At 44.8% G+C, this 23,810-nt stretch overlaps 4 protein-coding genes across 4 annotated transcripts; 2 read left to right on the plus strand and 2 right to left on the minus strand.

The window, feature by feature from the left end:
• Positions 1 to 3,183: 3,183 nt before the first annotated feature.
• K441DRAFT_594207 (uncharacterized protein) lies at positions 3,184 to 4,294 on the plus strand (the record flags this gene model as incomplete). Its single annotated transcript, XM_067644945.1, has 3 exons — positions 3,184 to 3,326; positions 3,401 to 3,657; positions 3,729 to 4,294. The coding sequence occupies 3 exons, from the start codon at positions 3,184 to 3,186 to the stop codon at positions 4,292 to 4,294; spliced, it is 966 nt and encodes a 321-aa protein (XP_067496899.1).
• Positions 4,295 to 4,912: 618 nt separating this feature from the next.
• Positions 4,913 to 7,169, minus strand: K441DRAFT_709398 (tripeptidyl peptidase-like protein; the record flags this gene model as incomplete). Its single annotated transcript, XM_067653848.1, has 3 exons — positions 6,608 to 7,169; positions 5,384 to 6,542; positions 4,913 to 5,348 (listed from the first exon to the last, which is right to left on the minus strand). The coding sequence occupies exons 1-3, from the start codon at positions 6,822 to 6,824 to the stop codon at positions 4,913 to 4,915; spliced, it is 1,812 nt and encodes a 603-aa protein (XP_067496900.1). The 5' UTR covers positions 6,825 to 7,169.
• Positions 7,170 to 7,401: 232 nt separating this feature from the next.
• Positions 7,402 to 9,076, minus strand: K441DRAFT_670803 (uncharacterized protein). Its single transcript, XM_067650326.1, has 3 exons — positions 8,592 to 9,076; positions 7,549 to 8,382; positions 7,402 to 7,478 (listed from the first exon to the last, which is right to left on the minus strand). Exons 1-2 carry the CDS (start codon positions 8,971 to 8,973, stop codon positions 7,718 to 7,720), a joined length of 1,047 nt encoding a protein of 348 aa, XP_067496901.1. The 5' UTR covers positions 8,974 to 9,076; the 3' UTR covers positions 7,402 to 7,478; positions 7,549 to 7,717.
• A 166-nt stretch (positions 9,077 to 9,242) lies between these two features.
• K441DRAFT_701281 (phospholipase D) lies at positions 9,243 to 15,699 on the plus strand. The gene is made up of 2 exons (XM_067653324.1): positions 9,243 to 15,180; positions 15,242 to 15,699. The coding sequence occupies exons 1-2, from the start codon at positions 9,581 to 9,583 to the stop codon at positions 15,246 to 15,248; spliced, it is 5,607 nt and encodes a 1,868-aa protein (XP_067496902.1). The 5' UTR covers positions 9,243 to 9,580; the 3' UTR covers positions 15,249 to 15,699.
• The last annotated feature ends 8,111 nt before the right edge of the window (positions 15,700 to 23,810 follow it).

Below are 23,810 nucleotides of genomic sequence, written 5' to 3' on the forward strand. Positions count from 1 at the left end.
GAGAGTCCAGCAGATTGTCCACTTCAACTGTGAACTCTGACGCTTCTGGCGACAACGAAACCATCAACAGCAATGCTGGCCCAAGTTTGGGCAGCGGGCTGCTCACGCAAGCATACAGCGCTAAATCTGCTTCACTTACTGCGCCCAGTGGCAAAGACACACCCGTTCAAGATTCCGCGCCTTCTACGGCCGTGAAAACCCCTGCGACTCCACTTCAGCCATCTCCGAGCAACATCCTCTCTTCCCCAGCTAGCGGGAAGTTCAGAGTAAGAGATTCTCCTGTTTCTTCATCCTTGGGGTTTTTCCAGCCCTTTTCTTCTACTAACATCACAAACCCCCGTCTACCCGACCGTTCTAACTATATAATTTCAAAGGCACACGGCCGCTTCTGGAATGCAGAGTATCCAGCGGCGCCTGATGAGCTATACAAGAGTATGTTCGTCGGACCGCTGCCGGAAATCGATGACCCGTGCGTAGATGAGGATGTGTTGCACGCCGTCAGCCAGGCCGTCATGAAGAACCCCATGTTCGTTCAACAGTCGGTTGAATGCTTCTACGGCAAGGATTCCGGATTTGCCGAGTTCGACCACCACCTGTTTGAGGATGACGACGACCTGACGGATATGGAGTTGGTTTCGACGGGAAGCGACAGTGATGAGGCGGTCTTTGGCCGAGATGATGCGCGCGCCGTAACGATCCAGGAGATGGATAAGATGATGGCGGCGGACGTGGAGGAGCTGTAGACTAGTAAGTATTGGCAGCAGTGGATTGGACTCGAGCGCTTCTCTTCTCCCTTAGATATCAGCCGCATTCACTCGGTTGTCCCCACCGTCGAATGAAACTACCTTCCTTGAGTAGCAACCCTGCTCAATAGGTGGTGGATTTTGGCGGGAAGGTGGGCCGTTTGTCTGTGTGCTGGTTTCAACGGGAGAGATTTGTCAGGGGGTTTCGATTACTGCTGTTGCTTCGGGCTTTTCTGCATTTCTTCTATGTCCAATGGTGTTTGATAGTTGGATAACTGTGCAGCGTGCGGCAAAGATGGCCATTCGGGTTGTGGAAGCTGTGGTGTATATGTGCTGGGTCACTTTCTGACGTCTTTTCTAAGGAGGTCCTGCGGAGGTGATGGAGGGACGGGCAGGACTTTCGGTGATACCTTTTCTTTTGTATGACGGCAGATTACTTTTCTTATGGTTTACTTTTTGGGCAGTAGCGATGGCGTACGGCTCCGGGACGAAGTGGTTTTGTCCCTTTCAAAAACCTACTTGTTGTACCTATTATGCCGCCTTAGGCCCCGCTATAAACTGTACAATTACTTGCGGTATGCGCAACAATGCGATCAAAATGCTAAACTCCTGGGCGTCTGCTCCAGCAGCTGAACTTGTATGTGCTTATCAACGTTACGTCCATGCGATACGATGGCGCTGCAAACCATCTCAGCTGCACCACCAGAAGATGAAGTCAGCTCGCAGATTGCCGAAAGCGGTTTCTTACTGGGGCTTATCACTGTAAGACTTTGAGGGTGGATAGCGTGAGACTTGCGTGTTGGTGAGATCAGACAGAAAATCAGAGGTTTCAGCTCCACAACAAAATCTGACCGTATGGCGGTGGGCTTGGCAAATTGGACAGGGTAACCGTTTGGGAATGGGGTGCTTTTGGGCGGTGCAGTTAGTGCCTTTGAAAGGCCTCGTGACTTCAATAAAGGCAAGTATTGCGTGGCGATAGCCACATATAATGACCGCTTATATTTTCCTTGCGTAGGAGGAGCCTGGCGCATAACCCAGAAGAGATTATATCATGGCAGGGGGGCCATCGGCTTTGATTTTAGATGGTCTTCCCCATTGGGAGGAGAGATATTTTCCTTGCCTGACGCACGACTCGCTTCCACCGGCGCCTAGCGTCTCAAGATAGTTGTGGATAGACGGGCCAAGCTGAGACTGGCTTAAGCCACGGACATGTAACACTGCAGGCGGACTGAAAAATGTAAAATTTGGAAGAACATGTCACCAAGTTTGCAGAGGATTGAATCAGAGGAAAAGTATTCTTGGTTTTTGTGGGAGGGGTTGAAGTGGTCTTTTGCCGTGTGGAGAAGATTGGAGATGACGGCTGGAGCCAGAAGGTTCAGAGAGAACAGCAGAGAGCTGCAGCAGTTCAGCATCAGGTGTTCATGCAGAAGGGAATCCAAGGACGAGGTCGCGACAAGCTCACCGATCCCCCGCGCTCGAGTCGATCCAGTCCACGTCTTTTGCGAGGCCGTCGAGGAGTGGAAGAGTCAATGAGGAGTCAATGAGGAGTCAACGAGGAGTTAATCTCTTCTCGGCCCGGATTGGGACGGTGGATTGAGACGTGCAGGTATGTAGTGTAGCGTGGAGTCGTGCAGGCGTATCGGTGGAGCTCTGATAAAGGGCATGCGGGAGAGAGTACAATACAGTACAATAGAGCAAGCTGGTGGGACACGGTGCAAAGAAGAGTCGAGTGCCGAGTGTTTGGGCAGCCAATTGCGCCATCTGACCCCCACGACATTCAGGCGCATTCAGCCTTTCCAGGTGCGTGCGAGGGGTGCGTGCGAGGGGTGCGTGCAGGGGTGCGTGCGAGGGGTACGTGCTAGGGGCGGGTTGCCTATTATACAAACACATACATAGTCCGGGCGAGCCTTGAAAAGCGATTCGCGCCCAAGGTTGTGGCGGCTGGATGATCAAGCCAGTGGCGGCTGCAAACGTAGTCAACCTTTCTTTCCTGCTCAGCAGTCAGGCAGTGCTACCCGTGGCCACTTGCTCAATCTGCTGAAACAAGCCCAATCCAGGCCCCCTAATTGCGGCCCTCTGCTCTGCTCATGCCCTTTCTAGCGCTCACTCTCCTGCCTCCACTGCTCTCCTAGCGCGCCTCCGCGGCGTTACCCGCCTCCCGATGCCCCAGGCGGTTTCAATGGAAAGGGGACAAGTTTGCGTGCCAGTGCATACCAATGCAAACCTACTAGTGCCTGTGCTTCCCGTGCATAGGTGACGTTGTAATGAATCTTGGACTGACCGCTGAAACCCTAAATACCTCGAATATTCCACACTATTCTTACTCCCTGCCCGTATATAGTCACCTGCGATATATCCCGCCATTCTGCTGTTCAATCAATGCAAACCCCTATTCTAGCGCAAGTGAATGTATCTGCAATTCCACTCCCGAACCTAAGCAATGGAGTCCATCACCGCCTCCTCCAACTCCACCTCTCACCCCGAATCGCCCTTCTCCATCCCCCATGAAGACATCGCTGCCCTCTGTGCTTCCGAAGGCTTCCAAGTCTTGCGCAGATATCTAGCTAGCAATGCCGACAATACGTATGTTGCTAAGCTCCCTTCCTACTGCTTCCCCTCTTTTCAACACACCGTCTAACTTTCCGCGATATTTCTAGCTTCTGCCCAGAACACGACAATTGCGATGCCAAAGCCCAGGAAACTTGGCTACTACACCGCGACATCCTCCACGCACTTGTTATGCCCGTCGTGCAGCTGTTTAAGCGCGCCACTACTCTCGCCGAAGCGGTGCTGTGCACCCGAAGGCCGGAAGATCTTGAGTTGGCATTTAGGGGAGACGCTCGGAGTGCCTTTTTGTGGCTGCAGTGCTTCCTCGCGGATGAGGATGATTGGTGCCGTACAAGGGGCTGCCCAGGTATGCATGTCCATGTGGAAACCTCTTCAGTACATCCACAATTGCATACAAACCCTAACCTACACATACAGCTTGCACCACTACAGCAACCTTGAGCACGGAATCCCATATCCGACTTACCATCGCCGCATCACTCCTCTCCACTTCCCCCAGCTCTTCGCCCGCCTCTTCGCCCGCGCCCTCTCCGTCTGGCCTCTCCCTCCCTCCACTCCCGCACATCCTCCCCGCACTCCGCGAAGCGCTTTCCTCGGATCCATTCTGGGGCCCAGACTACTGGCCGTACCTCCTCTCGCGCGCAAACCTCCTCTCCGCAGGCGTCCAAGCCCTGATCAGCGAATGCGGCAACCTCGAAGCCCTTGTCGCCTGTCGTCCGCCCGCCGCCTCGCCTCCACGCAAGCGCAACCCGCTGCCCCGCGGCACCGCGACCGGCGAGCTCGATTCCGACGCCGACGGGCCGGGCACCAAGCTGCGCAAGTCCCGCCTCGCAAAGCGGCAGCTGAGGATGAAGGGTGAGGAGATGGAGCTGCTGAAGCGGCGCGCGTGGCAGTGCTGGGCTGCGGTTGCCATGCCGGCTGATGTGCGGAGGGCCGTCTCGGGCCGCGGCGATAAGAGAGTTAGGAGTTTGACCTGTCCTTGAATTGGAGCTGCACGGTTGTGGCGCTACGGCGGTACGTGGGGCATTTGGTTTCATGGAGTTTAGGTCGTTTGGGCCCCCCGGGGAGGGGGGTGGGCTGGCCTACGGCACACCCTTGGATCCCGTACCAGAGCCTGTACGGGCCCCTTTCGGGCGTAAGCCGAAACGAAATCGCCTACTGCGAAGCGCCGGCTACTTGGGAAAGCCGCTTACTGCGGCGAGGAGTTCATTAATATTGTGTTTGATGGGTTGGATACCGCAACAGGTTGCCCTATATTTCGGTTTCTGGGGATTTTGGATTGATACCACAGCAGACTCCTGCACTGCGGCCTTTCCGGCCAGTTTCTTTTGTTGCATTGCATTGCATATATACCCTTTTTTAATTGCATAATTTTCGTTTTTCTCTCACACACCCACATCTACTCCCTCTCCCTCTCCCTGTTATAAAGGTTCTGTAATTGCTGTATTTAATACAAGGCTCACCAGTTCGAGAGCATGTGATGCGGCGAAATCAAAAAAGCAGTCCAAGATTAATTTTTCTAGATAGACGTCATATGGTAGTTGTCGCAGGGGGAAAGCGATATCCTCATCCGTTGTTATTTAGCTAACTGCATATTTTTCTTACCACCCATGCCCATATCCTCCTTGTAGCACGGCATCCTTGATCTTCAAGAAGTCCGGCGTTCCCCATCCAGTAACAGCATCCCAACCCTTGGCAGCTGGAAATCCAGACGTACCGCATCCCAATGCGCTCCCGCTCGTGACATCGTTGAACGCTTTCCAGCCACCCTGATACAGCCACGGATTCAAGAATCCCAGTGGCGCCTTCCTTGCCGCTATCAAGGCATCGTTCACCAGCGCAATGACGGCCGCCGCTGCAGGCGTTGCCGCCGAGGTACCGTCGAGGAGAGTCACGCTGCCATTCCAGATAGTGATTAACCGCTGGCCTTGGGCCGCGATGTCGGGATACGCGCGGCCGGTAGTGTTGTAGAGGCCCGCAAACTGCGTGCCGAGCGCGGCCGTGTAGGCATCCACGGCGGATTTCTGGTACGGCGGCCTGGCAAAGTAGTTGGAGTAGCCGCGCCCCCGGACACGAAACCGTTGCGGCCATCATACGCCGCAACTTCGGGCGCGAAGTCCTTCGTGGCGCCGACGACCGTCACGTAGGGGCATGCGGGCGGAAATTCTGGCAGGAAGGCCGTGCGGTTCGTGCCGTCGTTGCTGATGCAGGACGGGTCGGCTCCTACCCCGTTGTCCCCGGAGGCGAACAAAACGGAGACTCCGCGGGCCCCGAGTTGCGCAAATTGCTGGCACACGGCTGTAGCATAGGATAGTGGGACGGTCTGTTCGTCGTCGGCGTACGAGGTGCTGATGGTTTGGGGGATGTCCGATTGCGAGAGGATGTAGTTAAGCCAAACCATGTACGGTTCATTGGTGTTCGTGGGTGCAAACAGGTCGGGGTTGAAAGGCGGTTCACCTCCCGTATTGTACGCAATTAACGGGGTAAAGTAAACAATTCCTATGATAGTCTCTGCGTCCAGGTTGCCTTCTAGATCCTTTCCAGCCGCGTTCTGCGCCGGCGAATTGGGAGTCTGCTGGTTGTCTCCGCCATTGATGACATTGATATCGAATTTAAACCCAGCAGCGTCTGGACGATATTTCTCGAGGAAAATCTCGACGTCAGAGCAGTTGTTGGTCTCGCCGAGGAAGTTGTTAAGAGCAACCTTGTTCTTACCCGGAACCTGGGGCTTGTAGTTGACGGTGTTGTACAGAGTTCTTAGGCAAAGCGGAGTCACCCCGGATGTATTGCAAACCTGAGCAACTGTAGGATTCTGTATAGTAGGTTGATTGGAGGTCCAAGCGTCGGCAGGATATTTCCATTTACCTCCCGCCGGCTTGTAGTTTACCTTCTTCGGCGAGGCGCGGAGGAAGGAGTTGGTAGGCTGTACCGAGACAATATGCTTGTGCAGATGCAGTGGGAGCGACCATTCGGGGGTTCGGACTACATGAGACCCATCCTCGTGCTTGTAGACAGAATACCTGGTATCGAGAAGACGCTCCGCCGTGCTGACAGGCAATGAGACGGAGATCCAGTCTTTAGCCGGAGAAAAGTCCAAACGGTGTCTCTCAATTCCATGTTCAGCAAGCCAGTCGATAACAAGATCCAAAGCAAGGTCGGTAGGCTTTACAAGCTCATTGACTTCGTCTGCAGTTAAGTGCTTGCCATAACGCTGGTGTGTAGGGTCCGACACTGTTGCGGCGACGCTTTTAGGACAGACTCGAGCATGCGGCAAGGGAAGAAATGCGATGGATCACCTTCATAAAGCTCACGCTCCAATTTATCAAATTGAGACTGCCTAAGGCCAATGTTCATATCAATCATATGCTCCGCGGGGGCAGCACCGAGTTTGGTCCATTTTCGAGGAACAAAATGAGAATCTTTTACGACATAAGGATATTTAGGCTTAAGAGGAGTGGTAAAGACGCCAGAAGTTGCAAACAGAACCGTGAAAAGGCTTGAAGTGACACGCATAGTGAGAAACAGCGTGGCGGCCTTGATAGGGGAGCTGTAAGAGCTCCAGGAGCTGGGTACGGCAGGTGTTTATGTAGGCAAGAAAACATGATAACGGCAAGGCACAGGAACAGGAACAGATTAAGTGGAGGGGACCTACCCAGACAGGAACAAGTAGGAATAGCAGTTACGCAGAGTGCTAGAGTGCTGGATATGTCTGGCTATGGTATGACATGCCTTTCTCGGAAGGTGCTGCTTTTATGTTGCTTGATGGCGATTGTGCTCGAAGGCTGTAATTGGGCCCGAGCTTTCGAGTGACCACTAAATAAGCATCACCTGCAGTGGGATCCCCCCCCCCCGGTCCTCTCCATCTTTCACTGGCCTGTTTGGACGATATGATTTATGCAAGATGAGGTGATCCATATCGAAAACCCTTAGGCTGTAGGTATTCCGTTTCATATCCTGAGAAAGCCGATTGGCCCGCAGATCGGCATGCTGATGTCGTTGAGAAATTAGGTCCAAGGTGTAAACTAGCATTGGCTTAGATTCTTGATTGCACTCAATTCATCTTTCTATCCGGGAATAGCTACCCTTCCCCCTCCCCCCCTTCCACCCATCCTCATAGATATCAGTTATTTGTCCTCGGTGTACCAGCGCGAATAATTTTTGACGCAGCTATTTCCAACATTAGATACAACAAAATCTCTTATCACGCCACGGCCAAAGCGAGATGCTGTTCACCTACCAATTCACTGCCTTAAAAAAGGAAGTCGAGAAGTCGGGAATATCCTAGAAACCGAAAAACCCCTTTTCGGCCTTCTTAATCAGGCACTGATGATGTATTGAAGGCCTCATCACGACTCATACATGCAGTGAATCAAGAGCTGAGAGAAGTTCCAATACCCTAATCGTCTTCAGATCTTGGATTCTTTCGCCTCTCCCCCCTTCGACAATACATCACAAATCCAGTGGACTGCCTTGTCGGCCATAGGGGGCGACATTGTATGGCCTATGCCATCAAAAACCACATCCTCAAATTCCACGCTCAGCTCTCTATCCTCCTGGATTGTCTTTTGCAAAATCTTTAGGAACGGCTCTCCGACCGCATATGGCACAAGCTTATCCACGCCGCCAGACAAATTCAATATTCTCTTACCGCCGAGGTGTTGTTGCACCAATCCTTTAAATCTCCGCAGCTCCTCTTTGGGTGGCTTGAAGTGCTCGTCTATTCCTGGCAGTAACAGGCCAGCCGGGTCATACCTGGCCACCGCGTCAATCAATGCGCGAGGGAAATCTTCCGAGCCCAGAAAGCTAGCTCCTGGCGGCGAAGTTGACGTCCACGTCTTCAACTTGGATTTGGCCGCGCGGTGTGCCATCAATCTGGTGTAATCCGGAGTCCCTATTATCACTATCGCGGCAGTGATGCGTGGATCATGGAGAATGCAGTGCCACGCAGCGTGGCCGCCCAGAGAGATTCCTAGGACTAGATGCTGCGTGAGGTGATACGGGGAACAGGCAGATGAGAAGATGTAAGACTGCAGGTGAGTTAAGAGGAGGGACGTATCCAGTGATGTGCCATCTACATGGCACGTCAGTGATGTTGACATGAAAATGCATTAATACCTGAGACGCCTGAGAATCGTCCACCATTATTCCGAGAATGGATTCTCAGAAAATAAAACTGAAATTCCATGTCTTTCCACACCATGTCTCGGGCATACGTCCAGCATCCGACACCAAGCTTACACATGATTACAAGGAAGAATTACGAAAGGTAACAAGGCTTACGATAGCAAGAGAACATGTCTTGTGCATGGCGCGGATTGTTTTCCCTCCAAGCCATGTTTGCCCTGGCCTCGACTTCTCGCGACCCATGATTCCGCTGGTCGAAGGATACGGCTATGAGTCCCTTCGATGGCCTGCCTGCACGCCCTTCCACCACCCGCGCATTCCATGCTCTAATGATCTGTGCCGCAATCGGGGCCATGGTTTCTTGGGTTTGAAGACGCGGGTGAAGGAGCCAAAGGCAGGCGACGGACTCAACGGAAGAGGGTAATTCGGAGAGGCCATAGACGGTGGTGAGAATCCCTGCGATTGCGAATCTCTGCTTAGAGACAGGAGGGATAGAGGCCGGGTGAGTAGAATGAAGCGGGTTAGTGGTTGCAGCCATTGTGAGAGTCAATGTCTAGTGAGTAGAGAAGCCAATTGAAGGTTTTAGAAGACGTACACATCAGATAGACGGTGATGATGATGATGATGGCGGTGGTGGTGAGCTTCTTTTGCCGCGGATGACTGGATTAGTGCTGGGATTATTAGTCCTGGATTGGTTGCTGCCACTGCAAGGTAGTGGCGGAACCGAAGGCGGTCTCGTCGTCTCACTGTGCTTTCAATCCTGGTCAGGTGCATGAGCCGTCATCATTATACAATACTCAATTTCCCCGACCAGTTCCGTGCCATCCTCTTATGCAAGCCTGTGTGTCGCTCCCATCTACAGCATTCCCGCCGACCTCACCAATCTCACCAACCCCAGACGACAGGACTACTTTCTGTCAAAGCTGCAGTTCATCTTTTGAGCCAATATTCTCCCCCCCCAACATCCATGCAGGCTTCACGAAACATCATCTGACGTGGAGGCGTTGTAGAAGGCTTGGGGCTCGTGCTTGGACGTGCTTTTGCCGTCTTGGAAGATCGTGTGCTGATGTGCTCGTGCCTCCAGCTGTATCCTGACCCTTCTTACCCTTCATCCCTCTTCCCAACCACTCCCCCGTGCTCCAGATATGGCGGACAGTCGAGATTCCAGCTTCTCACCCACGAGCCGCACCCCTCATTCGATATCTCCCTTAACCAAACCAGACGGCCCAACCGAAAAGGTTCGAGACTCCCCACACGCGCTGTCTCCCCTGCGAACAGAACACAATGCGGATCATGCTTCGGAAAGGGTTGCAGGCCTCAATGGTGACGTGAAGAGACCAACAACCTCTGGCTCCGTCAGATTCAATCCTCTCAACACTGAGCCAGAAGGCTTTCCATTCAATGCTCCGAATGGAAGTATTGGGCCCCATCCAATGGAGGAAGTCGCGAATGGAGTCCGACGGGAAAAGGGAGCCTCTGAATCCGCACCTGGCAACCCTGTAGAGTCATCTGCCGAATCCATTGGGGCGCCTCCGTCCATCGATCCAATATCGAGAAAGCCAACAGGAGAAGCGGGGTCGGCAACTCCCACCGGCCGTCGCAGCGTACAGTTTGCCCGTTCGGCTACTTATGACATTCCTAGCCCATCGCATTCAAGACACCAATCGTGGGATAACGAGGATGGCGAGACAAAGGGGAAGGAAAGGCAGGGCTCTTCGTTAATCACAAAGCTCAAGGCACTGGCAGCGCCGATATCACTGCAGAGTCATGGAAGAAGCATGAGCGCTTTCGCAATGGGTGGAGGTTCTACAATTGAGGGATATACACCGCATGATCCACTATCTCCTGCTTCTGAAAGATCTGAGCCTAGATACGTAGAGGGTGACAGTGAAGCTGATGCTGATGCTGAGGAGAGTGGTGCCGAGGGTCCGTCGCGTCCTCCTCGACAGAGAAGGAAGAGCCGGCGATTAACTGAAGGAGGAACTCAGACGGCTCCTACTACGCCAAAAACCACGAGACCTGGCCAGTTTTTCTTTCGGGACTCGCCCGGAACGACCCCAACCTCTACAATTGGACATCGACCGAATTTCTTACGCCGCGGTACCATGACCGATATACCGGAACACCAAAGACAGGGAGTTTCCGAGGATGAAGGTCGAGATAGGTTAGCAAAGGAGAACGCTTGGACGAGAGGATTACACAGCGCACGTGGGCTATCATACGGTGGGATCAGAAGGCATGATACTGGAGAGGGCTCAGAGGACAGAAGACCTAGTAACTTGCGGCGGCTGACTGGCTTTGGAAGTATGGGTACAGATGGATCTCCCTCGACTTGGCGGCAGCGCGGAGAGCGAACATCCAGTCTAAGTGCTCAAAAATGGCGCCAAATCAAGGCTGGTTTAAAGATGCTCGCGCAGAGGAGCAAGGAAGAAAGAAAGGTTGACCACGCCAAATCCGCCGAGCTGATGGCCGAACTCCTTGCGGGTGCACCTGCAGCACTCTTCCTTGCCAGCATGNTCCAAAGGGATGAACATGGTCACAAAAGAATCCCCATCCTACTGGAGCAGCTTAAAGTCAGCATTACCGATAGTGAAAAGGTAGAAAACAAGAGCGGGGATCGACATGTCAACTTCCGCATCGCGCTTGAGTATGGGAGCGGAATCACACGCATGAAATGGGTCATCAACCGATCGCTAAGAGATTTTGCAAATTTGCACCTCAAGTACAAGGTGCAGGCTCAGACTGAAAAGTATATACAACTCAGAACTGAAGATCCCAAGCGCGCAAAGTTACCTCGGTTTCCAAAATCCGCCGTTCCTTATCTACGAGGTTTCAGAGGTTTGATCGATGACGAGGAGGAGGAGGAGGAGGAGGATGCAGCTATTGGTGGTGAAGCTAGTGGTCCTGATGGCGAAGCAAGCGGTACAGACCGGCCTTCAAAGGCGAAGAGACGGCGGTCTTCCTTTGGCTTCAGTCGAAGAAAGTCTAGCATTAGCAGTCCCCAGGCCATGACTGCGACTGGGGAGCTTGCCGCACGAACTGGCAGCTTTGCGGGAGCCGTTGGCTCATCAGCTCCCTTCAATAAGGCCACCTACGCTGAACGACAACGCAAAAAGCTTGAGGCGTACCTTTATCAGCTAATCACCTATCTCATCTTCAGACCTGATAGTAATCGCCTGTGCAAATTCCTTGAGCTTTCAGCTCTTGGTGTGCGCCTAGCTGCTGAAGGCGGCTATCACGGAAAAGAGGGCTTGATGATGATTCAGTCAGGCAAAGGGATTGATTTCAGAAAGAAATGGGCTCCGTCCCTTTTAGCAAAACGACATACCCCTAAATGGTTCCTCGTCAGGCATAGCTATGTGGTTTGCATCGATTCGCCGGAGGAAATGAATGTCTATGATGTGTTCCTTGTTGATTCAGATTTCTCGATAGAAACAAAGAAGCTGAGACTACGAGACCAGAAGCCCAAAGAAATTGCAAGTGAAGCAAAAACGTCTGCAACGCATCCAAACCACCATCAACTTCGCCTCACAAACTCAGAAAGAAGGGTGAAACTTTTAGCGAAAAATGAACGGCAATTACACCAATTCGAAGACTCGATTAAGTTCATGGCGTCAACAACACTGTGGGCCAAACCTCAGCGATTTGGCAGCTTTGCTCCTGTCCGCCACAAGGTGTACGCTCAGTGGCTCGTGGACGGCCGAGACTACATGTGGAACGTATCTCGTGCTATCAGCATGGCTCGCGATGTCATCTACATTCACGACTGGTGGCTCAGCCCCGAACTTTACATGCGGCGACCTGCTGCCATCAGCCAGAAATGGAGACTTGATAGACTTCTGCAACGGAAAGCCCAGGAAGGTGTTAAAATCTTTGTTATTATGTATCGCAACATCAACACTGCGATCCCAATCGACTCCGAGTACTCTAAATTCTCACTCTTAGATCTTCATCCCAATGTTTTCGTCCAGAGATCTCCAAACCAGTTCCGACAAAATACTTTCTTTTGGGCACATCACGAGAAAATTTGCGTCATCGACCATACGATAGCTTTCTGCGGCGGTGTTGATCTATGCTTTGGCCGATGGGACACGCCGCAACACTCTGTTGTGGACGATAAATTGACAGGCTTCGAGCCGAACGATTCCCCCAAGGATGCTGACCACTGCCAACTGTGGCCCGGCAAAGACTACTCGAATCCAAGAGTGCAAGATTTCTATGCGCTTGACAAGCCATACGAGGAGATGTATGACCGGACGAAAATTCCGCGTATGCCATGGCATGATATTGGTATGCAAATTGTTGGCCAGCCTGCACGTGATCTTACAAGACATTTTGTCCAAAGGTGGAACTACATCCTCCGCCAGCGCAAGCCATCACGGCCTACGCCCTTCCTGCTCCCCCCACCAGACTTCAATCCTGCTGATATCGAGGCCCTCGGGCTTGATGGAACTTGTGAGATTCAGATTCTGCGCTCAGCCTCAGCATGGTCTATTGGCACGCCCGAAAGGACGGAGTGCAGCATCATGACCGCATATGTTCAGATGATATCGACATCCGAGCATTTCGTATATATCGAAAACCAATTCTTTATCAGCAGCTGCGAAGTTGAAGGAACAAAGATTGAAAATTTGATTGGAGACGCGTTAGTCGAGCGAATAAAGCGGGCCCACAAGGACCAAGAGGACTGGCGCGCATGCATTGTCATTCCCCTTATGCCCGGTTTTCAGAACACTGTGGATAGTCAAGATGGCAGTAGTGTACGCTTAATCATGACATGCCAGTATCAGAGCATTTGTCGAGGCGAGACTTCAATTTTCGGACGGCTACGCGAAGCTGGTATTGAGCCCGAAGACTACATCCAATTCTACGCTCTAAGATCTTGGGGTTCCATTGGCCCTACCAAAACCCTAGTCACAGAGCAGCTCTACATTCATGCAAAATGCATGATTGTCGACGACCGAGTCGCTATCATTGGATCAGCAAATATTAATGAACGATCCATGCTAGGTTCAAGGGACTCTGAAGTTGCAGCCATCGTGCGAGACACGGAGATGATGGATTCCTACATGGCAGGCGAGCCTTATAAGGTGGGGAGATTCCCGCACACACTTCGACTGCGGCTCATGCGTGAACACCTGGGAATTGATGTGGATGAATTGATGGAAGACGAATGCCAGAGTTCGCAGTGGGAACAAGATACTGATCGCTTTCATACTGATTCTTCATCACAATCGTCACCAACGACAAATCGAGCTACAGAACAAAAACTCATAGACTCGAAATATCAAATCCAGGATGATCTTATAGCAAGAGCGGAAAGACTTCACAGCTTCAATCATGATGTGGATTGGGAGCAAGAAAACAACCCCCACCTCATCAGTAACAAGAAGATCACTTCAGATCCCCGTGTGACTAATAATGCTTCGCACAAGAAAGATGTTCGAGGGGAGGGCCCAGATCATATGCTCGAAATTGCTAATGAGAGACCACAAATATCTCGAGGACGAGATTCGGCTATCAATCCCTCGGGCCACGAAGTTCTTGTATCAGACGTCGCTCCAGAAGGTAGAGGCACATCTCCGTCGCCCAGGAAAAGTTCGAAAAGAGGTCGCGACCGTAGTAACACCGCGCACACCCGAACGAGTGCTTCAAGCAGTATCCCGGAAGGCTATGCTGGCCTTCCTCCGCTACGAATTTCTCGCATGAACACAGCTGAACTTGGTCTTATTCAGCTAAGCCAGCTCCCTGCGCTGCCTGCTTCCGATGATACTGATATTGGAGGCCCCCCTCTCCAGCGCATCTTTAGTTGTGCATCCTCTCATGTCATCAACCCTCTACTTGCCGAGATGCGTCGGCCTGTTGTCACAGAAGACTGCATGCGGGATCCCCTAAATGATTCTTTCTACCTAGACACCTGGCACACCGTCGCTGAAAATAACACCAAACTCTTCCGTCAGGTATTCCGATGCATGCCAGACAACGAAGTGAAAAGTTGGAAAGAATACAAAGAATACGCCGCATTTTCTGAGCGCTTCCAACAAGCTCAAGGTGGTGGAAAGAGCGCGACGCGCAAACAGCAAGAGGCGCCCGGTAAGACTGGTCCTCCCGGCACTGGCACTTCAATGGACAAGCTTGGCAGCAGCCAAAAAGCTGAAACTCTTGGCGATAAAATTGCTGAAAAAGTCTACATGAACGACAAGGATGGAAACGCCAACATGCAAATGGGCAAAATTGAGCAATGGGCCAATGAGCAAGAGAAGAACGCGTCCGTCCCCGCCCGCGAAGCTGTGAACTATCCAACTGCCGACGCTACGGACGAGAAAGCTGCACTGAAATTAGAAGATCCCGCCGGCTCCACTCCCCCCCCCATAACTATGCCATTTCCCCCACCTCCACTCATACCTATTATTACCGCCGCCGAAGATTTCGCTGCTAATGGCTCTGTCACTCGCACCCGCACAGTGACATGCAGCGAGCCTTCCACCACGACGCAGCAGCGTACACATGCCTGTACCGTAACCCCCGGTTCCCAAAAGCGACGACGTCGCGCCACGACCAAATCTTCCACGCGCGCTTTTCATGCCAACGATGACAACGTCTTGCTTAACCGGGCAGGCGCGGAAGAGTTGCTGAAACTGGTGCAAGGTCATCTAGTTGTCTGGCCATATGATTGGCTTGAGAAGGAGGAGAAAGGAGGTGGTTGGTTGTACACTGTGGATCAAATTGCGCCTTTGGAAATATAGTGAGTACACCCCTTAATAAATACTCACTCGTCTTGGTGAATAAAGCTAATAGTATTGTAGTTCGTGATTAATATCAGTTGGAGGGGAGAGGAGAGAGCAGTCATGAAGCAGTATTAATGCACTGGATGGCGTACTATTCTGAAGCTCTGCATATAATGGCGTCTGGCTATTACGAGACTTTTATCTTCTAATAGGAATCTGGGTTTCAGCAGTTTGGCTTCGTTTGCTGTCAATATCTTGAGTGGCGGTGGGATATTATTGGATTCCACCAAGCATTTACGTATACCGTATTTCTTTGAATAAGCGTCTGAGTCGCCCGCGCTCATGCAATGAAGCGCAGTGCATATGCATTCTGTACAACTATACCTCTCTTCCTTTTTTTTAATTCTGGGTCGAAAGTTCGAGCCTCCCACCGGTTGGGGATTTATCTTTGCATAAATAAAACATTTCGCTGCAGGGAATGAAATATGGGTCTATTTTAGTCTAACGATTTGCGTCAGAATTGGAGTATTTTCGAGACGATCAGATCCTACGTAGTCCATTCAAGGTGATGTCTCCGGTATGAAAGGTACAGTACCACGTCAAAAGTGTCCGTGCCGAGGTCACGCCAAAAATAACACTTTTTGCCAAAATGCTATATAAAAGTTACATAATTAATTCTAGAGCTTAAAAAAACATCTAAAGCTACTTATAGATATATAATCTAGTAATCGCGATACTTTTTTAGTATTTAAAATCTATAGTCCTTTGTTAAAAGCCTCTAGGTTTTACCGCCTTCCTATAACGGAGCCTTGTAGTAAGAACTACGGTGGACTCGTTAATGGGCTAGGTATGTAGGTATTGCAAGTAAGTCAACAACGTAATAACAACTGGTGGAGTGGTTGCCTAACAGATTAACTCTAATTATATTCTAAGAATCACTATAAGGAAAGAACTATCTAGGTAGGGACTAAGGGTCCTTAAATACACAACCGTACTCCTAAGAAAGTTATTGCTCTATCTGCTCTATCTGCTCTGTTCGCTCTATTATAGATCTTATAAATTATATAGATTATATAGATTATATTACGTAACTCTGCTTACTATTCCTTATTATATAGTTCTATAGGTTCCATCCTAGACCGTGCTTATATTAACTAACTAGCTTCTTCTAACTCCTCTCTAAGTAGTTATAATATTGTACTTAAAGCGTCCGTAATACTATCTCCCTCCTTTTTATCTTTGTCCTTAAAGATACCTAGTATCTTTAAGTTATTTACTAGAGGTATAATATCTATCTAATTAATTTGGTTAATATTATTACTTATAATGCCTAAAGTACCTTCTTCTTCTTTAACTCTTTGTTATACGCGTATAGTCTCTTCTATACTATTACTTAGTAAAATAATGCTATTTCCGTGTTCACGTTATGCAAAAGAGGGGTTAGTTTATGTTATATTAGCGAGTCCTTTATTTTAGCAACCTTTCTCTTATTTAGAGTGTACTAGAGTAAACGTTTAATTATTCTATAATATTTGCTTAGTTTTTAACGCTAAGTGTGCGCGTTCTATAGCTCTTAATAGTCTTTAAGTTCCCTAAGTAATTTATTATAGGGTCTTATATTTAATTTACTGCTACGAAGTTTAATAATAAGTTGTCCGTTACTTTGGCAGAACTTTATTATTCGCGTAACGTTAAAAAAGAGGCTGCTAATGCTTAATAACGGGCTCTTAATTCTTGTCTTACTGCATTTACTTAACTAATTTATCTTAAGAAAGTTTATAAGAAAGTTTATTTTAAGGAGTAGAAGCTTATAGAATAAGGTCTATAGGAACTTAATAATAAAAGAACGGATTCTCTTCTAATAGAGAAGGAAATAACTCTAAGTAGTTCGGCAGTCGCTCTTCTTAGGTCCCCCTTAGGTGACTTATTCTTTAGCAATTCCTTTTTATTAATATTACCTAACCTTTTCTCTTCTAATACTCCTATACCTTTCCTATAGCGTTCTTTAAGTTCTTTAGTAGCTCCTAGGTAGTCTTATTATAGCCTATCCACTTTACTTTATACTATACTTTATCGTCTACGTCCTCGTAACTAATAATCTTTAAAACTTACTATTTGTCTTCTTTTCTTCCTCTATACATATCTGCCTTATAAATTAGCGGCTTAATATTCCCGTGTGCTGGCTCTAGTATTATAATATACTATATAGGGTAGATCTTTATCTTAGCTAGTAGGTTTAACTTAAATATAACTGGTGAAATTCTTTATGTAATTTTAAAAGGTCCTAGTCTAATATAGTCCAACTTCTTACTTAGTTGTTAACTCTTAAAATTTTTATATAGTAGCCATACTTTATCTCCCTCCTTAAGATCTAGTCCCTTAGATCTCTTAGCATCGTAGTACTTTTTTATCCTTTACTGTACCACCTTAGCTGTTTCCGTAAGGTCTATATAAAGATTTATTAAACTTTTTATTCTTTGCTTAGCTATACTACTTATCTTCTTTACTTAATATGGCGATAATAAGGTTCTTGGCTTATATCCGTAATTCGCCTTAAATAGTAACGTACCCATTCCTTCTTATAGTGTTATATTGTATGCGAACTATATAATTAGTAATAACAATACTTAATTATTCTATATATAATTAATATAATGCCTTAGATACTATTCTAGTATCTAATTTAATCTTTCTGTTTAACCGTCTGTCTGTAAATAATATACGGTAAAAGTTACTACTTAAACTCCTTACTCTGCTAAGAATACTTCCTAGAATACTGCTATCCCTTAACCCGTTAAAGTCCTACACTAAGGTCGCTTAAGTTCGCCATTGGATTTCATTGGGTGTCTTTCGCTAATCCAGATGCCTTAATTGGCCGATAATCGTTGGACGAATTTTAACGGGTTAAGGGATAAATCTTAAATCTCTATCCAATATAATTTTGCTTAGTACTCTATATCTTATAAACACTTCTTTAATATAGATTTTAGCAATATCTTCCGCTAATATTTCTTTTGTATATGCTATAAAGTATCCCCACTTTATAAGCTTATCTATTATTACTAAGATTACGTTATAATCTTATCCAGTAATAGGGTTTCTTAACTTTAGTAACTTAATAATAAAGTCCTATAATATAACTTCCTATAGTCTCTCTAGTATTTTAATAGGTTATAGCTCTCTATACGGCTTATACCTTATTAGTTTATTCCTTTAGCAATCTAGATATTTCTTTATAACTTACCTAGCTAGTCCCTAGATTTTATTAATAATATACTTCTCTTAAAGTCTTAACACTAAGCCTATAGCTCCGTTATGTCCTTAAGTTAGTTCTTTATAAAATAACTTAATAAACTTCTTTGCAATAGATCTTGGTATATATATTACTTCTTAATTTTTATACTGCTCTAAGTCTAGATCCTCTATTTATATGTCTAGGATCTTTTATATCTAATTACTTTCTAGTAATTTGTGGGTTTTCTCTTCTTATATTACCGCGATCTTTAGATAATTATACCTAATTAATCTATCTATATCTCTTTGTAACAAAGCCCCTAATGGCTTTTTATTATTTTATAGTTTAGCCTTTCTGCTTAGAGTATTTGCTTATGCGTTCTCTATACCCTTAGTATACTAAATCTTAAAATAGTATTCTGTAAGTATCTCTGCCCATTTAACTTATTTATAGTTAAGTTTTTTCGTTATTAGGAACCCTATTAGGTTCTTATAATCCGTTTTAACTATAAATAGTTTTTCTATACCTTATAAGAACGATCTCTATTCCTTTAGTACTATAACTATACTTAATAACTCCTTATTATAGATGTTATAGTTTAGTTTTAGTAGTATTATCTTTTAACTATAGTATGCCACTAGGTGCTATCTATCTTAATATTTCTATAGGAAGCACGCCCCTAGTGTATAGTCTAATGCATCCGTTTTAACTACTATCTCTAACTATGGTTAATAGATTTTAAGAACTAGCTCCTAGGTAAATAGCTGTTTAATCTTTTTAAACAGTTTCTTTTATTCCTCTCCCTATGTCCATAGTTCTTCCTTCTTTATTAATCTTATAAGTGGCTTAATGTTCTTTAACTATTAAGCTATAAACCTTTTATAGTAATTGCAGAACCCTAGGAATAACCTTAACTATATTACGTTCTCTAGTTCTTACTAATTTACTATAGCCTTAATCTTCTTTAGATCTATACTAAGTTAGCCTAGTTTAATAATAAATCTAATAAAATCGGTCTTCTTAGTAAAAAACTTGCATTTCTTAATTGCTACTAGTATCTATTTTTTTTATAGTTTTTTTAGGACCCATTTAACGTGTTCTCCATATTCTTCCTTACTTATTAAGTAGATAATAATGTCGTTAAGGTATACTATAATAAATTTATCTAAATATTCTCTTAATATATTATTAATATGCTTCTAAAACGTTACTAATACGTTTATAAGCCTAAATTGTATAACTAATGGTTTATACAATCCTTCCTTTGACCTAAAGGCTGCCTTTTATTTATCGCCTTCCTTAATTCTAATCTAATAGTACGCCTACCTTAGATCTATCTTTATAAAGATTTGCGCATTACTAATCCTATTTTAAATTTCGCTAATTAAGGGTAAAGGATACCTATCCTTTCTAGTAATGCTGTTTAACTGTCTATAGTTAATATATAGTCTAAGTTTTCTATTCTTCTTTGGTATAAATAGTATTAGATATCCCGCTAATAACTACAATAGTCTAATGTATCCCTTTTAAAGATTTTCCTGGACAAACTCCTTAAGTGCTTATAACTCTTTTTCTGTTAACTTATAAGTTGGGTAGAACTTTAGACTTATTTCTAGTTCTAATTCTATCTTATAGTCCTATACTATATAATTTAATAACTTTTCGCTTTCTAGTGACTATAGCTTTTTACTATACTTATGGTATCTTTTTGGTATATAGCTTAATCCTTAATTAGTCTCCTCGTATATTACTCCGACTTAGTACTATACTGTTACGGCACCCGTAACGGATCTGGTCAGGGGCTCGCTTAGGACTTGGCGCACACATATAGACGTCCTCCCCTCCACCTTCTGCTCCTCAGCTTGATATCCTCGTCGTAGGACAATCCAATTGTACAGGTTGCATGCGTGTTATGCCGTGCTCGTGCCTCGATTGACTGAGTTCGTGACAATACTAACTTAGTTTATTATCGCATCTTACGTCATTATATATCTTTAATATTAACCTAACCTATAACCCAATTAATCTTTAGATTATATTCCTATAACTAAGGCATTCCTAATACTGCCTTATTATTCCCTAATAGTAATATATTAAAAGACATCTTAATCTGTCTTTCTTTAATAGTTATCTAAACTAGTCCTATTTTAAGATTAATAATGCCTCCTCTATAGGCTATCGGATCTCCTAAAATTATTACTAATAGGTAAGGGTACTCTTTCTGCCTATGTAGTAGCCCCATTCTTTTAACTGCTGCTAGTAAGATGTAGTTCCTTATTGCCCCACTATCTACTAATGCTTTAAACTGTTAATCTTGCCATTTAATTCTTAGGTTTAGGTGTTATCCTTAAATTCCTTTAAGGGTCTAAGGCTCTACTACTGGCTCCCTCTAGTCCTATAGGCCTCTACTTTTCCTAACTATTAGCTACTTAATCCTATTATACTTAGCTTATTCTTTAGCCAATGCCTAGTTCGCTTTTTATCTTTAATATACTATAGATAGGTATTCTCTAGACATTTCTATTATTATTATCTATCTAAGCATTCTTCCGTGAGGAATTTTCCTAGTTAAAGTATTAAATTTCCTTCCTTTTAGACTTCTGCTGGATGCCATCCGTATATATACTTAGCATTCCTATACTATTATTTATCTATTATCCAGTATATCCTTATAGGGTATTTCCGATTCTTTTCCTTTAGATTCTTATGCATCTTATATATATTGTCTACGTATATAATCCATAATAGCGTATAGTGTACTAGGTGCTTTAGGTTAACTCTTAGCTTATCTTTATCCTTAAGTTTAAACCTTTATCGCACTAATCTAAACATTACGACTTTATTTATAGGTACTAAGGCGCGTCTCTTACTTCTTTAATTCTCTAATTATTTCTCTAAATCCTTTAATATTATAATTAAGGCTCCCTTAATATAATTTATTGGTTTTTCCGTAATTAGGTAGTTTTAAATAACTTTTTTGTCTAACTATATGTAGAAATCTTCCTACTTATTATTATGCCGTTGCCTATACTACCTTTGGTATAGCTGCTGGAGTGTATACAGTCTATTTATAAGGAAGTATCTTCTTATTACTGCGTTATAATAGCCCTTTATGTGTTATTCTTTGAACCTAGTAGGAATCTCTAGATCCTCTTTACTTTCCAGTTTGGTAAGCTATTTAGCTCTTAGTATGCCTGCTCTTAGTCTATTGGTGATCCTTTATACGGGTGCTTTGTCCTTTATACGTCCTAACGTGCTAGATCTCTTGTCTAGTTTCTGTTCTTACTATAAGGTAATTCTCGCCCTAAACTCCTCTATGGTTTCTTTCTTTTCGCGTCTTATAAGTAGATCCTTAAAGTCTTTTTACTTCTTAATCTTGGTATTAAACTTTTAATCTTTAGTCTAAACGTCTTGTTTAACTAGTAAGCCCTTTAAGTCTATATATCTGTCTCCTAGTCTAACTACTATTTATATTATAGATTCTCTAATCTATAAAGAAGCTCCTTACCTCTTACTTCTGGGTTTCCTAATTTATTCTCCAAATTCTTAATCCCTTAGATTTTTTTAATCCTAAGCTTACTTCTAGTTTAAGCTTAGCTCCAGCCTTAGTCTAACTAGGCTTTACTAGTGTCCTTATCCCGTCTTAAGAGTTCTAGATCTCACTTATCTTATCTTAAAAGTCTTGTGCTATTAGGAATACTTATCCCGAGCTTATTTATATATCCTTAAACTAAGCTGCTGCTCTGCTCTATCGGTTATTGTCCGTTATAGGTCTCTAAGCATACCTTATTTTATCTTAAGAATCTTAGTTATCTCTTATCTTGTCTTAAGAATCTTAAGCCTTTAGCCTTTTGCCTTTATTAAGTGGTAAGCTAGCACTAGTAGTCGTCTACTTGCTTAATTATCTCTAGATATTACTCCTTCCGTCTTATAAAGCGATGGATACCGTATCTAATAGTGTTATAATACCCGTTACTAAACCTTACTTTATGGCGGTCTTAGTCTCTGCTTTTATTACATTATTAAGGTTCGGATACCCCCAGTTAGTTCCTTTACTATCCTTATCGCTGTTAATTAATAAGTACTCTAACTCTATTATTATTGTTACTAATCTTTATCTATATATTACTGTAATATCTTAATCTAGCTTATAGAGTCGATCTTATTCTTTATCTAACTCTTTAGTTTCTTTAAGTCCTCTTAACTCTGGCTCTTATAGCTAATAGCTTATACCATACTTGGTATCTTTATAAATTTAGTATACGTTATTATAATAAAACGCAAAACTTCTAATTAAATATTCTTTTGTTCCTTATAGCGCACTATTATCCCTTTATATATATATATCACATACTGCTAGTCTAGTTCCCTTTATTATGTAATAATTCTAACCACTTCTACAGTTTCTGGCAAAATAACCCTATTTTCTGTAATTTATATAAGCTCCTTCTTTAAACCATTACTTTTGTTATAGAGTCCGCTTAAACGTCTTCTATTACTAAGATCCTTGGTTTAGCCTATACTTCTTAGTCCTATAATTACTTAATCCTTAACCTCTAGGTTTTTATAGTTTCTTACTCCATCTCTTATAGGTTTCTTTAGTACCACTTAGGTCTATTAGCTCTACGCCATACTATAGTTTCTAATTTAGCTTTAGTTATTACGTGCTCTACGTCTTATATAACTATAGAACTCTATCCTAGCCTTTCTTAGCCTATTCCCTTTAGAAGATCCTATTATTAATCTTTATCGCCTAATCTATTAATTCCCTTAGGGTGTCTATATCTTCCATTAGAATAATTACGTCCTAGACTTTAGCCTTAAGTCCCTATTTATACTATGCCATAAGCGCCTTATTGTTCCACTTAAGTTATATAGCTAGCGTTTAAAATTATGTTATATACTTAATTGCTAAAGTTTATTATATTAGGTCCTAAAGCTTTTTTTCCGCTATAGTTGTCGCTTCTAGGTCCCTAAATATTTATATAAGTCGCTCTATAAATCCGTTCCAGCTTAAAAACATAAACTATACTTCTTAGTTTATTATTATTATTCCATTTACTTATATCTCTATAAGGTAAGGCTTAAACTACTTAAGTGCTCTTCCTAATAAAAACAATCCTGCATATACTACTTAATCTATAGTTATTACTAGCTTTACTCCCTCTTACGCAACCTTAAAGTATATTTACGTAAGGAATCCTTTAAGCTTTAATCTCTCTCCTAAAAATCTTTTAATTAATAGTAACTTAACCTTTACTGCTCCTATCCCATTAATCCTATTTTTAAGTGCTATATTATCTCCCGTTAACTAATTAACTATTGCTTATAACTGTCCTACTATTACAGGTTGTTGTAAGTTAGTGTCTGCTATACTAGTGTTATTACTTAATCCTAACGTAGTTACCGCCG

Source organism: Cenococcum geophilum (assembly GCF_001692895.1).
Source record: "Cenococcum geophilum 1.58 unplaced genomic scaffold K441scaffold_86, whole genome shotgun sequence".
Classification (NCBI taxonomy): domain Eukaryota; kingdom Fungi; phylum Ascomycota; class Dothideomycetes; order Gloniales; family Gloniaceae; genus Cenococcum; species Cenococcum geophilum.